Genomic DNA, 15,591 nt, shown 5'->3' on the forward strand with positions numbered 1-15,591 from the left:
TGGAATGGTGCTGAACATGTCAGGTCACTAGGAAACTGCAGGTTAAAGCAATGAGATGCTTCTACGCACCCATCAGAATGGCCAAAATCCAAAGCCCTGGCACCACCAAATGCTGGTGAGGATGTGGAGCAACAAGAACTCTCAATCGTTCCTGGTAGGAATGCAAAATGGTACAGCCACTTTGGGAGACAGTTTGTCAGTTTCTTACAAAACTAAACATACTTTTACCACATGATCCAGCAATCATGCTTTTTGGTATTTACCTAAATAAGTAGAAAGGGTATACCCATACAAAAACCTGCACACAATAAAGCAGCCTTATTCATAATTTCCAAAAGTTGGAAGCAGCCAAGATGACTTTTAATATGTGAATGAATAACCAAACTAAGGTACATGCAGGCAATGGAATATTCTGCACCAAAAAGAAGTAGGCTATCAAGTCATGAAATGGAAGAAACTTAAATGCACATTGCTGTGAAAGAAGTTAATTTGAAAAGGCTACTTATGATTCCACATACATAACATTCTAGAAAAGGCAAAGCCATGGAGACAGTAAAAAGATCAGTGGTCAGGGGTTGATGGTAAGAGAGTGCTGAGTAGATAGGACATGAAAGTTTTAGAGTAGCAAAACTATTTTGATGACACCATAATGGTGGATATAGGTGGTCATTATACACTTGTCAAAACCCATAGACTGTACAACACAAAAAGTGAATCCTCTTGTAAGCCATGGGCTTTGCATGATAATGATAAGTCAATGTAGGTTCAACACCTGCATCACTCTGGTGAAGGATTTTGGTAGCAGGGGAAGGAGTTGAGGCAATATTTCACTCTGTACTTTCTGCTCAATTTTTTCTGAAAACCTAAAACTACTTTAAAAACGTATGAATTAAAACAGAACTAAGTTATATTCTATATAACTAAATACTTGAAGTAGCAGTAGCAGTCACGTCTTGGCAAACCTCAAGCACAGAATCTAGACACTCACATCTGTGCCCAAGGCCTCAGGCAACACTGAGGATGGTCAGGACAGAGCACGACAGTCACTGTGATGAAAATCAATAGTAGCCACAGGATCTCCACCATTTATTCTTTATTAAAATATGGCCCACTCAAAGGGAAAGATGTTGATGTATTCAAGCCACGTCGCCTCTCCTTCCCCATTGCAATTAATCTTTTCATTATCTTCTTATTCCTATAAAGAAAGTTAGAAAAAGAATTTTGAAAATTTGTTACAATAAGATAGACCATTCTATACCAACCACAATAAAGCAGGAATCCACTTCTGGCATTTCTTAGTAGTTTGCCCTACCACCTACGATTTTACGTGGTAAAGAAAGGAAGGATTGTTCACTTAACATCAGGGCACATATTCTATACACTACAATCGGTTCCATGTTCCACTTCTTTACATTTTACACGTTCCCTTTTTTTCTTGTACCTTCTTCCCACATCCCCTTTTCTCTTCACACTCGATCACATGGTTTTCCCATTTATATATAAAGAAGAAGCAAAAGAGAGGAAGGAAGAAAGAAGGAAAGAAGAAGAAAGGAAGCAAAAGAGCTCCCTTGATATTGCTGCCTCAACTACTATCTCATTCTCAGCTCAGGTAGAACAGATTATTAATATGTCCTGTTCCTATGTTCTTCACATGTTCTACTCCAATTTGTAACTACCCTATTCTGTTTCTACTGACTCTGTCAACATACTCTCAAAAAGGCCACCAATGGTATCCTAAATTGACATTCCCAACAGCACTACATTAACCATAGTCTTACAATGGCCATCTCACTGCGGGGCCATTTCCTTCTGAAACTCTTTGCCCATTGCTTTCTTTTAACTTACCTTTCAGCCTCTACCTGTACTTCAGTCTCCATTGCTCACCTGCCATTGAGATGCTGATTCTCTTTTGGGTTCTTTCCACTACATACTCCCATGCACAATTTATATGCTAAAGACTCCCAAATGTGTTTCTTTCTAGCCTACATGTCTCCCAGAACTCTAGACCCATGGCCAGCATGACCCATGTATCCCATCCTTTGCCACTGAACTGGACTTTTCTATCTTTTCATCTAGTAAGACAACAACTGTTCCCTCTACTCCTACATTTCTTATATTTGTTCCATTATACTTTAAATTCTTTGCCAGGCTCATAGATTCTATCTTTCCAGAATTATTATAGTAATCTCTTACCTTCAAATTTAGTTTCTGTTGCAAGATTTCAATTCACTTCCTAAAAAAACCCTTAGTTTTCTTTTCTCATATCACCTCCATCCAACTCCATTGTCAAAAGCTGAATTTTTTACTCCTAGATCAACATTAGGAGTTCTACAGTCTATATAAAATCTAAAGCAGAGCTTATGTGTATGCCCAATATATATTTCCCTGGGTGGTGAGTAGGTAGTTATATTCCCAAAGGAGTCTATGTCATAGAAGTGACTAAGAAATTACAACCCACAGGATAACATGAAACCTTATATATAGATATAAAAGTTACAATGATCTGCTCCTCCCCTTCCCAGACTTTTCTGTCAATATAAGCTTCAATCATATTGACCTATTTGCCATTTCTCAGTATGTCATATTCTTTCAGTTCTATGTATTTGGATGAGCGGTTTGCCCTAATTATTACTTTCTAACTGGTAAACTCTTCCTCAGTACATGTAATCCCTTGGAAAGTTTCCCTAAGCTACTCCAATGTAGGTACTACCCATACATTTCTTTTTCTTTTTTTTTTAATATAATTTATTGTCAAATTGGTTTCAATACAACACCCAGTGCTCATTCCAACAAGTGCCTTCCTCCCTGCCCATCACCCACTTTCCCCTCCCCCCCACCCCCCCATCTACCCTTAGTTTGTTCTCAGTCCTTAAGAGTCTCTTATGGTTTGCCTCCCTCCCTCTCTATAACTCTTTTTCCCCCCGCCCCCTCCCCCATGGTCTTCTGTTAAGTTTCTCAAGATACACATATGAGTAAAAACATATGGTATCTGTCTTTCTCTGCCTGGCTTATTTCACTTAGCATAACACCCTCCAGTTCCATCCACGTTGCTGCAAATGGCCAGATTTCATTCTTTCTCATTGCCAAGTAGTATTCTATTGTATATATAAGCTACATCTTCTTTATCCATTTGTCAGTTGATGGACATTTAGGCTCTTTCCATAATTTGGCTATTGTTGAAAGTGCTGCTATAAACATTGGGGTACATGTGCCCCTGTGCACCAGCACTCCTGTATCCTTTGGGTAGGTTCCTAGCAGTGCTGTTGCTGGGTCATAGGGTAGTTCTATTTTTAATTTTTTGAGGAACATCCACAGTTTTCCAGAGTGGCTGCACCAGTTTGCATTCCCACCAACAGTGCAAGAGGGTTCCTGTTTCTCCACATCCTCTCCAGCATCTATAGTGTCCTGATTTGTTCATTTTAGCCACTCTGACCAGCGTGAGGTGATATCTCATTGTAGTTTTGACTTGCATTTCCCTGATAACTACCCATACATTTTCACAGTCTCCCTTACTCTTTTTCATTCAAGCGTGCTACATGGATTTGGTCTTACATATTTGTGTATACACAAGTGAGGTATCTGACATGTGGTGAACTCTAACGTCTTTTTTTTTCCTTAAAATACATCTCTAAAATGGAGGCAGTTAAGGTCCCAACTTGGATACTTTGTTAAGATTTCTAAGAAGCCATATTTATCTGAGTTCTAATCCATTACTATGTTTTTTGCTTCCTATTTTTGCCTAATCTATATAGCAAATGAAGAAAATAATATATTGGCCCTCCACCTTCCCCTACTAAATTATTCAGAAACCCATTAAGACATCTCCTTTTCTGTGTGTCAGACTTAGAAAAAGACTTAAGGATTACCTCTTAGCACATTCAGGGCATAACATATTATCTTCAAGGCCCGGGGATGGGAAAGTACAGGCGGGCAACAGGAAGAGAGAAATCATCCTCTTGGGGGTGTCAGGCACCCAGGCGTGACCTGCATGAAACTGCAGGCGAACCCAACCTTTTGTGTCTGCCAAGAGAGGTCTGCCATGGACCACACACCACCTGACACCTGAGGAGGGAAAGAGAAGCAAATATAAACAGCTAATCCAAGGTCTCAGAACATCACTCTGGGTTTTGCTCTTATATTCTGTTGATGACTCAACTGAATGAAAAGCATGAAAAAATGTCCACCAAAGACACTATAATCTAACTTCACAAATTATGTAGCACAAGGGATGACAATTAACTTTAAAAAAAAAAATAACGTTTTATTTTATTTTTGAGAGAAAGAGAGAGACTGAGTGCGAGTGGGAGAGGGGCAGAGAGAGGGAGAGAGAGAGAGACACAGAATCTGAAGCAGGCTCCAGACTACAAGCTGTCAGCCAAGAGCCCAACTCATGAACTGCAAGATCATGACCTGAACCAAAGTTGGATGCTTGACCAACTAAGCCACCCAGGCAAACCTGGATGTCAATTAATATTTTCGAATGGTTGCTTTGTGTCTAAGATTTTGCTAAGTAGTTTACATGTACGAATACATCTATTCTTAAGAAGGTTATTAATATTGACCTTCTATTTACTTTTATTTACAGGTGAGGTAACTGAAGCTTATCGTGTTAAATATTACAATTTTCCCAGAACCATGACATGGATCTAGATATTCTGATTCAAAGCCCATTTGCCCAACTATTATACTGTACTGCCTCAACAACACAAAACAGGCAAAAAGATCTTTGTTTAAAAGTCTAAGGAACAGGGCCACCTGGGTAGATCAGTTAGTTGAGCATCTGACTTCGGCTCAGGTCATCATCTCGAGGTCTGTGGGTTCAAGCCCCAGGTCAGGCTCTGTGCCGACAGCTCAGAGCCTTGAGCCTGCTTCAGATTCTGTGTCTCCCTCTCTCTCTGCCCCTTCTGCTCGCACTCTCTCTCTCTCAAAAAGAAAACAAACACTGAAAAAAATTTTAACAAAAAAAAAAGGCCTTGAGGTAGGGAAAGACAGGGGAAGGCTCAGATTGTGGCTGACCACATTATCAGATTATGCTTTCTTCCCACCTCAGACTTTGGCTTATGATAAAGTGATTGAGTAAGCACTCAATCACCTAGCTCAGACACTGGTCCAGGTAAAACTTGGCTACCTAGCAACCAAAAGATAATCCATATATAAGTCTAATATCAATCTACATTATTTTAACTCTTTCCTTTTTACTACCTTTCAGTATGAGACTAATAAAATATTAAATTTAACTTAAAAAATTTTTTCTTTTATTTTTGAGAGAGAGAGAGAGAGAGAGAGAGCAAGTGGGAGAGAGAGAGAGAGGGAGACACAGAATCCAAAGCAGGTTCCAGGCTCCAAGCTGTCAGCACAGAGCCCAATGTGGGGCTCAAACTCATGAACAGTGAGATTATGGCCTGAGCCAAAGTCAGGCTCAGACTGAGCCACCCAGGCACCCCTAAAATTTAACCTTCTTTCTAGGGAATAGTACTCACTTTTTTTTTTTTTTTTAAAGTAGGCTCCATGCTCAACATGGAGCTTGAACTCATGACCATGAGATCAAAGAGTTGCATCCTCTACTGACTAACTAAGCCAGCTGGGGCTCCAGTGCTCCCTTTTTTTCAGGTTGATCTTACCAGAGGCTTGCAGCAGAAAAGTCTCAACGGAAACAGGAATGGGACGTGAATTCACAGACTTGGATTGACTGGCTCTTGCAGCAATTCTTGACCACGCTGCCAACATGCCTTCTTGTGCTGAAGTTATCACTTCAACTATATTAATCCCTTCCTCTCTTTCACTCTTCTTACAACGTTTCCGAATCCTTGCTCTCTTGGTTGCCATCTTGCATTTTGTGGAACATGACTGCAATTTGGCCTCTGGTGATATTTTAGGAATATTCTGCAAATGGTGATTCATGGTGAGTATTCAGTGAAGTGCTACTGCCCTAAAGACTTTTGTGTTTTGTGTTAATTTTATCATTCTTTATACATTGGCCCATGTATATAAGTGTGGGAAAGATTTAGGATTGTTAGTTCCCTTAGAGCAGCAGTTTTCTAGGAGAAATTTTTGATTGTTAAAACTAGGGGTTGGGGAAGCAGAGGGGCTTGCCACTGACATTTAGGGGGTAGAGGCCAGGGATGTTTAGGCCTAAAATGCAGCAGACAGACCCCCCCACCAAATAAAGTATTTGGCCCAAAATGTCAATAGTCTTTTTTCTTTTTTTATTATTGAAGTAGAGTTGACATACAATAATATATTAGATTCAGGTGTACAACACAGTGATTCAATATTTACATACATTACCAAGCAATCACCATTAAGTCTAGGCACCATTTGTCACCATACAAAGTTGCTCCATTACTGACTATATTCCTTATGCTGTACATTGCACCCCCATGTCTTATTTACTTTATAACTGGAAGTTACTACCTTTCAATTCCTATCCCTTATTTTGCCCATCCCCCCCACCCCTCCCTTCAGGCAACCTCCAGATCGTTCCCTGTATCTATGAGTCTGTTTCTGTTTTGTTTTGATTGGTTGTTTTTTAAGATTCCACATATAAGTGAAATCATATGGCCTTTGTCTTTCTGTCTAACTTATTTCACTCAATACCCTCTAGGTCTACCCATATTATCACAAATGGCAAGATTTCACTCTTTATATGGCTGAATAATATTCCTTTGTATCATATATATAACATTTCCTTTATCCAAAATGTCAATAACCCTGGCTGAGAAATCTTGCCTTAGATATACAACATGTAGAGATGGTGGGAGAGTAGATACAATTCACAGTCAGAACTCACCTTAACATTGTCACCACACCTCTTACCTCGTTTATTTCAGAGTAAGCATGTTTCTGGAGCCTCAAATAAACATCTATTTTCTAAGGAAATTAAGAGGGGAAATAAAAATTATAAATTGATAAAGCTTTCCACATTTACTCTGTGCAGCAGAGTCTCCCAACAGTGTACTCACCCGGCCATCGGTACTCAAATTAAATTGTTGGCACCAGTTTCGCAAAGTGTCCCAACGTACTTTATTAACCGGAGGCAAACTGGTTGGCAAGGGAAGGATTCGTGTATTATAACAACTATGTTTTGGACAAGACTTGAATTGTTCATTCATTTGAAGATGACAAACTAAAAAAAGAAGGAAACGAAAGCAGTAACAATTTAATATTTCTAAGATAATTTAACAAAGTTGTTGCTAATTTCTCATAACCCAATATATATATATGTGTGTGTGTGTGTGTGTGTGTGTGTGTGTGTGTGTTTTCCCTCTATTACAAGTAGAGTAATAGATTCTGTAATTAAAGGACTTACCCAAGGTCACATCTCCATTAAATGGCAGACCTGGAACTCAAACCTACATTTTGAAATTCCAAATCCTAGGTTTTTTTACATTACATACAACAACTTTTTACTGCCATCAACAAACACCTGGACAGAACATTTTATTGGATTGCTACTCCAAAATGTCTAGATTTTGAACAAAAATACCAGTTGTTCTGAGAGAAATCAAAGAAATCACCCAACCAGCAAAGGTCCTGCATTCTGTCTGCCCACCTCATTTTCCTGGTCAGCATCCCATCTCATCTCACTCTGCTTAGGTGTAACCTGTCACTGTTTACTTTGCATTGAAGCCCTTATTCTTGGTCCAGAAAATAAAATCATTCTGAAAATACTTATTTGATGCTTTCATGTGAAACACTAAGAACAGATTTAAAGGGTCATGACATTAAGAGCTGCTAGATATTTGGTCAGTAAGTACTTATCAAGCAAAATACTAATAATTGGAGGAAATGTTGATCAAAGGATACAAATGTTCAGTTATAAGATGTTCAGAAGTTCTGGGGATCTGATGTACAGCATAGTGACTATTGTTTTTTTAATTTTTTTTTTTTTTTAAGATTTATTTTGTTTTTAGAGAGAGAGCTCAAGAAGGGGAAGAGGCAAGGGGGAGAGAGACAAACAGAAAGAAAGAGAGACTCTCCAGCAGGCTCCACCCTCAGTGCACAGTCCTACATGGGGCTCAATCCCACAACCCTGGGATTATGACCTGAGACAAAAATCAAGAGTCAGATGCTCAACCAACTGAGCCACCCAGGGGCCCAGCATAGTGACTACTGTTAACAATATTATTCTGTATGTTTAAAAAAAATGTTTTTAATATTTATTTTTGAGAGAGAGACAGAGTCTGAGCAGGGGAGGGGCAGAGAGCGAGGGAGACAAAGAATCTGAAGCAGGCTCCAGGCTCTGAGCTGTCAGCACAGAGCCCAATGCAGGGCTCGACCCACGAACCTTGAGATCATGACCTGAGCCACCCAACTGTCCCATATGCTGTATATTTTAAAGTTGCTGAGAGTAGAGGTGCTTGGGTGACAGTCAGTTCAGCACCTAACCTTCGTTTTGGTGTGGGTCATCTCATGGTTCATGAGATAGAGCCCAAAACTGACAGCACGGAGCCTGGTGGAATTCTCTCTCTCTCTCTCTCAAGATAAAACTTAAATAAAGTAAAATAAAATTGCTGAGAGTATCTTTAAATGTTTTCACCACAAGGTGGGGGTGGGGGACGTAACTGTGTGAGGTGATAGATGTGCTCGTTAACCTTATTTTGGTAATCATTTTGCAATATAAATGTGTATCAATCACCACATTGTACACCTTAAGATTATACAAGGTTAGATGTTGATTATATCTCGATGCTGGAAAAAAAATAATTTAGTCTTTACGAGAGGTATGTAAAGTATGCATTAACCAAAATGAAAGAAGATTGAGCTCTATAGGTTGGGAGTTTGAATTCATAGTCTGCTGACTAGAAGACCATGCTCTGTCCAAGGCACTTCACACACCCATTTTTGTGTCTTAAGAGCACATGGTGCCTAATAAATGAAGTCTAGGAGTTTGAGAGCTCTTTTACCACAGATACTCAAGGTGAGATTTAAGGAAAAAAAGGAGAAATCTTTTCCCTGGGCTTCCCAGAGCCGGGGGAGCAGCAAACTGAGCAATCACTGTCCTCATACCTTTATCGTTTGTCCCAGGCATCTCCAGGCCAACTTCTGAAGTTGAAGAAACACTTGGTTCCACCTGATGTTCTTCATTAGTTTCTTCATTAACTGGAACCAATGTGAGAACCACAGTTTCTTCCTCTAATGCCTCCTCAGAGAAATTCTGGAAAGGGAAAGGCCAACCACAGAGTCTCATTGGATGCCATATACCTAAACTGCTTATTTTCAGAGCACAATTGATAAGAAACTCAGAAGCCAGTAGGTGGCTGGAGAGCAAATTTATGGTGATTCCCTGAATTTGATGTTGATTAGCAGACCCTTTATTAGATAAGAGAAACAGGGGTGCCTGGCTAGCTCGGTCCATGGTGCATGTGGCTCTTGATCTTGGAGTTGTGAGTTCAAGTCCTACATGGGGTGTAGAGATTACTTAAAATAATAAATAAATAAATAAATAAATAAATAAATAAATGCCAGGCAAACAATGAGAAAATGGACAAAAGTAGATGTACAGATGGGCATAGATGAAAGGATATGTCTTGAGCTTAGGGAAACCATCTCCCTCAAGGCCTTCCTCTCCCTCCACTAAAACACTTATTTTATCTGCTAAAACTATATGGAATGTGTTTCTGCCTTCCCATCTTCTATCATGATTCCTGATGATTCCCAGTTCCAGCTATCATCAACTCTCACTGATAGATGCAATAATTCCCTATTACTCCAAGCTGCATTCTTTCTGCAGATTGCTCTCCTGCCTTTTTTTTCTTTTTTCTTTTTTTTAGGAGAGAGAGAAAGAGAGCAGGGGAGGGGCAGAGGAAGAGAGAGATTTTTAAGCGGGTTATCCATTTAGCATGGAGCCAGAAGCGGGGACAGACTGTGAGATGATGACCTGAGCCGAAATCAAGAGTAGTGCCAAACACTTCAATGGCTTATCAAAAACGGCCACGCATGACCTACAAATTTCTGTAGTCTGACCCTTGCCTGCCACTCTAGCTCAAGACCCCTGAGCTTTCTAAGTTCCAGGCATACTGGCCTTATTTCAACCCGACCAGAGAGTTTACTCTCTGCTGCAATCGCAGCAACACATCCAACGCCCAGTTAGGAAGGAAGTGACATTTACCGGTTTTGTCCAGTACATGTGCACCGCACTACGTGCTTTCTGTATTTCTCTCACTTAATCTTCACAGCACATGTATAATAATTTATCAGTATTCTCACTTTACAAATTAGGCAACTGAGTCTCAAAAATTAAATGAACAATGTCAGAGTAACATGTGCTTAAGTTTCTGAACGGAGCTTTTCCTCTCAAATCCAAAGGTGAATAAACTCCATCCCAGTCCCATTGCAATACTTGCTTCTCAGAACAGCCAAGTAGATCTGAGGGGGCCGTGCCCTTCCCCCTATTTCCGACTCAATGGCTTCCCATTGCTCATACTCTCATCCTGCATATGTATAACACCGTTAAGCTTTTGTTTTAATGTTTATTTATTTTTGAGAGAGACAGCACACGCACCGGGGAGGAGCAGAAAGAAAGGGAGACACAGAATCCAAAGCAGGCTCCAGACTCTGAACTGTCAGCACAGAGCCCAGGAATCGTGAGATCATGACCTGAGCCAGAGTCAGATGCTTAACCCACTAAGCCACCTCAGTGGCTCCCCAAGATTTTATTTTTAAGTAATATCTACACGTAAGGTGGGGCTCAAACTTAGAACCCCAAGATCAAAGATCTCTCGCTCTACCAGCTGACCCAGACAGACACCCCTGTGTAACACTTTTTCAAAGCACTCCCATGCACATTCACTGGTCAGCTTCAAAAAAAAGTTATTAGGGGAATATTACTCCACTCCAGAGAGTGGAGTCTGAGAGGCTCAAAGCAGCGATATGACTTGCCGGTCATCCATATACTTAATATTTGGGAGTAGGAGAAACTCCCCAAGGGAAGAAACCAGATTGGTCACTTCACTTTCTGACCCCATCCACAATACCCTTTCTCACTTTCTTTTTATTCTTTTTATTGTTTCTTTAGGTTTTCCATTTGCCCAGCTGCAACATGTCTTTCTACAGAATACATCCCTTACGTCGGCCTGGGAACGGAAATCTTTATTTTGTGTTTTTCACTCTGACCCAAATAGACACAGAGCCACAATCGTGGGTAAGAAAAGTAATAATCCACTTACAAAGAGGAGGGACTCCAAGATGGAGATTTCTTACCCTCAGAAACGAAGTCCGGTGGCATGAAGTAAACATAAGCAAGCTCTAGAAAGACTTTGAAAAATGAATCTGTAGGAAAATCCGTTCTATGGGAACGAAACCTACCTGAGCGCTGTTTTCATAACTCGAGTACGCCATTTCCAGGAATACTTAGGGGAAGGTGAAGCCTGCAAGGTTGGTTCACCGGCCCTTCACTCCTTTTCACCTGGGGGCTTCCAGCCTGATTTCTCCTTTTATAAGCAAATGTCTCTGTCTACTTCCTGTTTCCCAGAAGAGGGGGGTTTTCCTTCCTCCTCTTCTTCCCCTCCCTCATTATCTGACAGTGTAATAATTTCATCAGTTTTGCACTCCCTTTGGTCCATTATGTGACAGTTGAGCTGTTGGGTAATGAATATCACTCCTAAGATTTTTTTTTTTTTTTTAAATAAGATTTTTAGGGGCAGCCGCTTGGCTCCATAGGTAGAGACTGTGACTCTTTATCTCGAGATCATGAGTTCAAGCCAGATGTTGGACGTAGAGTTTACTTAAAATTAAAAAAAAAAAAAAATAGAATAAAATTTTGTTATTATTTTAAGGTGAGATGTGGGAGAAACTAGACGTGACAAATTCTTGCTAACAAGTTGCAACTGAATCAAAAAATATATTTTTAAAACATTTCTAGGACAATATTGATGTTGGTTTGAATGATGTTATTATGGAGGGAGTAAAAAAATAGAATCAGAGGTATTTTATAACTGATTTATGCCCATGGGTGTGTCGTTCACTGGGAGATTAGATTTAAATTGTGGGGGGTGGATAACAATCTCTCCCGGATCAAGTTCTAAACACAAATATTAAATCTGCATTACTGGTGAGCTGGGTACAGGGAAGGATTTGGCTGTTTACAACACAAGCAGCAAGGGGCGTCTGGGTGGCTCTATCGGTTAAGTGACCAACTTCAGCTCAGGTCATGATCTCACTGTTCATTAGTTTGAGTCCCACAGGGGGCTCACTGCTGTCAGCGGGGAGCCCACTTTGGATCCTCTATCCCCTTCTTTCTCTGCCCCTCCCCTGTTCACGCTTTCTCTCAAAAAATAAAAACAAAACAAACAAACAGAAAACACTAAGGCAAATGATGTACAAATGAATGCAGAAAAAACTGCAAGCACTTGGAAATTGCTGGAGCATAGTGCTGGAGGCAGGATACAAGGCAGGATGGGATAAGAGATGAGGCTGGAAAAGTCACAGATGTTTTCATAGGTCACTCTAAGAAGCCAGAGCTATTAAAGGAAAATATTCACAAACAGTATGGCAGTACTGGCATCCATTGGTCTCTCTTTGGGCTTTCTCCTTCCTTAGTAAAATGGTCCGGTCCATCAATCTTAGGACCCACTAAGCCCAGATCAATTTATACATTTAAAGTGTGGTCTGCAAGGTCTCAGCTTCAGTTTACTGACGCCTTCCAGAACTGGATCCTTGAGGGCAGGACTCAGAATTCAACAAGCCCTTAGGGTAATTCATTTGCACCTAAAGTCTAGAAGCCTTCATTAGATGAGGGTGTGACCAAATGCATTTGGATTAGGCAGATAATGGTTGGAATCCTGGCTCCTCCCTTCCAGGATGGAGAGTGAATCAGCCCTTGGAAATTTAGCCAAGAAAGTACTCATCTACCCACACGGGTGTGACCCCCACCTGATAGGCTTTTTCTGGCTGGTTTAGAAGGGTATTGCACTTAGTAGCCTGAACTGATACCAGTATCTTAGGCTAGGGCAGGACTTCCAGGGGAAAGACAATTTTATTACCATATTTAGCATTTATTACAATATATTTATTTCTTAGATTTCCCTCCTGTTTTTTGAAAATTTTATACCATGGGAAAGTCCCAACATGTGCAAAAGCAGACATTACCACGAAACCTCATGTTTCCATCATCCAGTTTCAACAACTGTTGACTTCCAGCCGATTTGACTTTATCTAAACCACCACCTAGTCCCTCTCGCCTAGGTTATTTTGAATGACATACCAATCTGTAAATTCTTATCTTTAATTTTTCTTACAAGTTTTTGTTGTTGTTCTTGCTATTGTTTAAAGAATTATGTGAATTTCCTGTAGACTTCTATCTGGATTTTGCTAATTTCATTTGTTATTCCATTTAGCCTATTCTTCTATCTTCTGTATTTATTGTAAATTGGTTTGGTCAGATTTAGGGATGGCTTTATTTATTTATTTATTTATTTATTTATTTTTAACAACACTTTTCCTCCCTTTCACTCTGTCTCCTTAAACTTCTTTTTTCATTGAAGTATATTTGACATATAACATTGTGTAAATTTAAGGTGTACAATATTTAATTTGATACATTTTCATATTGCCATTGTAGGGATCATTAGCAACTCTATTAAGTTCTTTAAGCTTAAATGCCAATTTCTTGGAGTCATCCTTAAAAATTTGCTCCTGTTTTTTCACTCTTTTCCTTCATAGAATTCATTTGACTGTGCTGTTCTGTGTATAGTTGGGATTTCACTGTTTAATTTCATCTCCCAAATTAGATAGCAGGCTCCAGAGTTCAATGACCAGATATGTGTGGGTTACCCTTGGTCTACGTACTGTGTCTGGCTCAGAATAGAGGCTTAATCAATGCTAGTTATTCCGATTGCTTTAGCTTCCACCTTCCCCTTCATCCTGCCTGATTCCCTTTTGAGCAAAATCCCTTTGTGACCTAGGCTGTAGGATAGATTTTTTTTAAAAAAGAAAAAAATTGTTTATGATACTTATGTTCTAACATTTATTCTAAGACTATAGTTCTGAAGTAAAATGTATCATCCATTTCAAATTTTCAAATGTATTTTATTTACTGTATCATATGTTAAATATTTATAAATGTATGTATTTCTTATTTAGGTAGTACTTTTCAAAATCCCTTTTTTTAAGTTGATTTATTTTTGAAAGAGAGAGAGTACATGCAGAGGAGGGCTAAGAGAGGGAGACTGAGGATTTGAAGCGGGCTCCACACTGATAGCAGAGAGCCAGACTCGGGGCTCGAACTCAGGAACAGTGAAATCGTGACCTGAGCGGAAGTTGGAAGCTTAACTGAATGAGCCACCCAGGCTCCCCTCTGTTTTTTTGTTTGTTCTTTCGTTCATTTGTTTGTTTGTTTGCTTTTTTTTTTTTTTAATCAGAATGACAACTCTGCAAGTGTAAATGTTCATGGAGCACCAATACATAGTAGATAAAAGTGAAGGAACTCTCTTAATAAAGTCAGTTAGATGATCATATTTAAAAAAAAAATAAAGCTTCTCAGATAGGGAAATAAAAACTCATCAGCCATCCCACAGAACACTGAGGTTCTGAGAAACGGTTTGGAAAGTATGGTTCAGCATCACTACCAGGTGGGAGGGACAGCTACTGAGTTCTGTGCTCTGAGGAAGAAAATGAAAATTACACTGAAAGATGTTTCCAACTTTGCCACATCATTCAAGAAATTCTCACTTGAAAGGATTATTGAATATATTTCTACTTTAGAATAGTTACAATCCTGATCTTCTGATTGAGAATAAATTTGTTTTTTGTTTTGTTTGTTTTCTAAATATCTCTTTGGTATCATGGATGACAGTCACTATTAGGAGAATCTAAATTCAGAATCCAGACTCGTTAGGTCTGTCCTCCACCGTACTGGGTCATTCAGAGGATGTGGTTAGAACAGAGCATGACCATCATGGGGAAATGAGGTGGGGAGGGCAACTGTCCATGACTGGACAGGGAATTGATTTGGGTGTAGGTGCTCCAGTAAGAGTTGTAAATGTAGGTATAGCCCTACCAGCAAGTGTAGGAACTGAGCAGTTGCCCTACTCTCTGGGAACTTAAAGCTAAGTAAAGTAAGCCTAGGCTCCCCCCTCTGTTGTGTCATCAGTTACTTGTTCCTTCCAGAGTTTTCTACCTCTCCTTCTTTACAGATTCTTTGGTACCAGCACATAAACATTTTGAGCCTGTCCCACTTAAATGAAAGACTCTTGTGTGCACACCTGTATCCTCTGACACATTTAACTACTATTATCTCCCCCTTTCACAATTCAACTTTTTTGAACTTATCTTCTTACTCTAGCTCCTCTCGATCCATTTAATGGTTTTTTCCCTCTTTTCTCACTACCTAACCCCTAAAACATGGGTGTCCCATACAGTTCATTTCTCTCTTTTTTTTAATGTTTATTTATTTATTTTTGAGAGAGAGAGAGAGACAGAGTCAGAGCACAAGCAAGGGAGGGGTAGAGAGAGAGAGGGAGACACAGAATTGGAAGTTGGCTTCAGGCTCTGAGCTGTCAGCGCAGAGCCTGACGTGGGTCTCGAATTCATGGACCATGCGATCATAACCTGAGCCCAAAGTTGGGTGCTTTAACCAACTGAGCCACCCAG

At 39.8% G+C, this 15,591-nt stretch overlaps 1 protein-coding gene across 1 annotated transcript; it reads right to left on the reverse strand.

Moving 5' to 3' along the window:
- Window positions 1-1,086: 1,086 nt before the first annotated feature.
- DPPA2 (developmental pluripotency associated 2) lies at window positions 1,087-11,340 on the reverse strand. Its single transcript, XM_042998329.1, has 7 exons — window positions 11,308-11,340; window positions 9,010-9,157; window positions 6,963-7,126; window positions 6,817-6,870; window positions 5,622-5,883; window positions 3,867-4,062; window positions 1,087-1,195 (listed from the first exon to the last, which is right to left on the reverse strand). The coding sequence occupies exons 1-7, from the start codon at window positions 11,338-11,340 to the stop codon at window positions 1,087-1,089; spliced, it is 966 nt and encodes a 321-aa protein (XP_042854263.1).
- Window positions 11,341-15,591: the final 4,251 nt, after the last annotated feature.

The sequence above is a fragment of the Panthera tigris genome, chromosome C2 (assembly GCF_018350195.1).
Source record: "Panthera tigris isolate Pti1 chromosome C2, P.tigris_Pti1_mat1.1, whole genome shotgun sequence".
Lineage (NCBI taxonomy): Eukaryota > Metazoa > Chordata > Mammalia > Carnivora > Felidae > Panthera > Panthera tigris.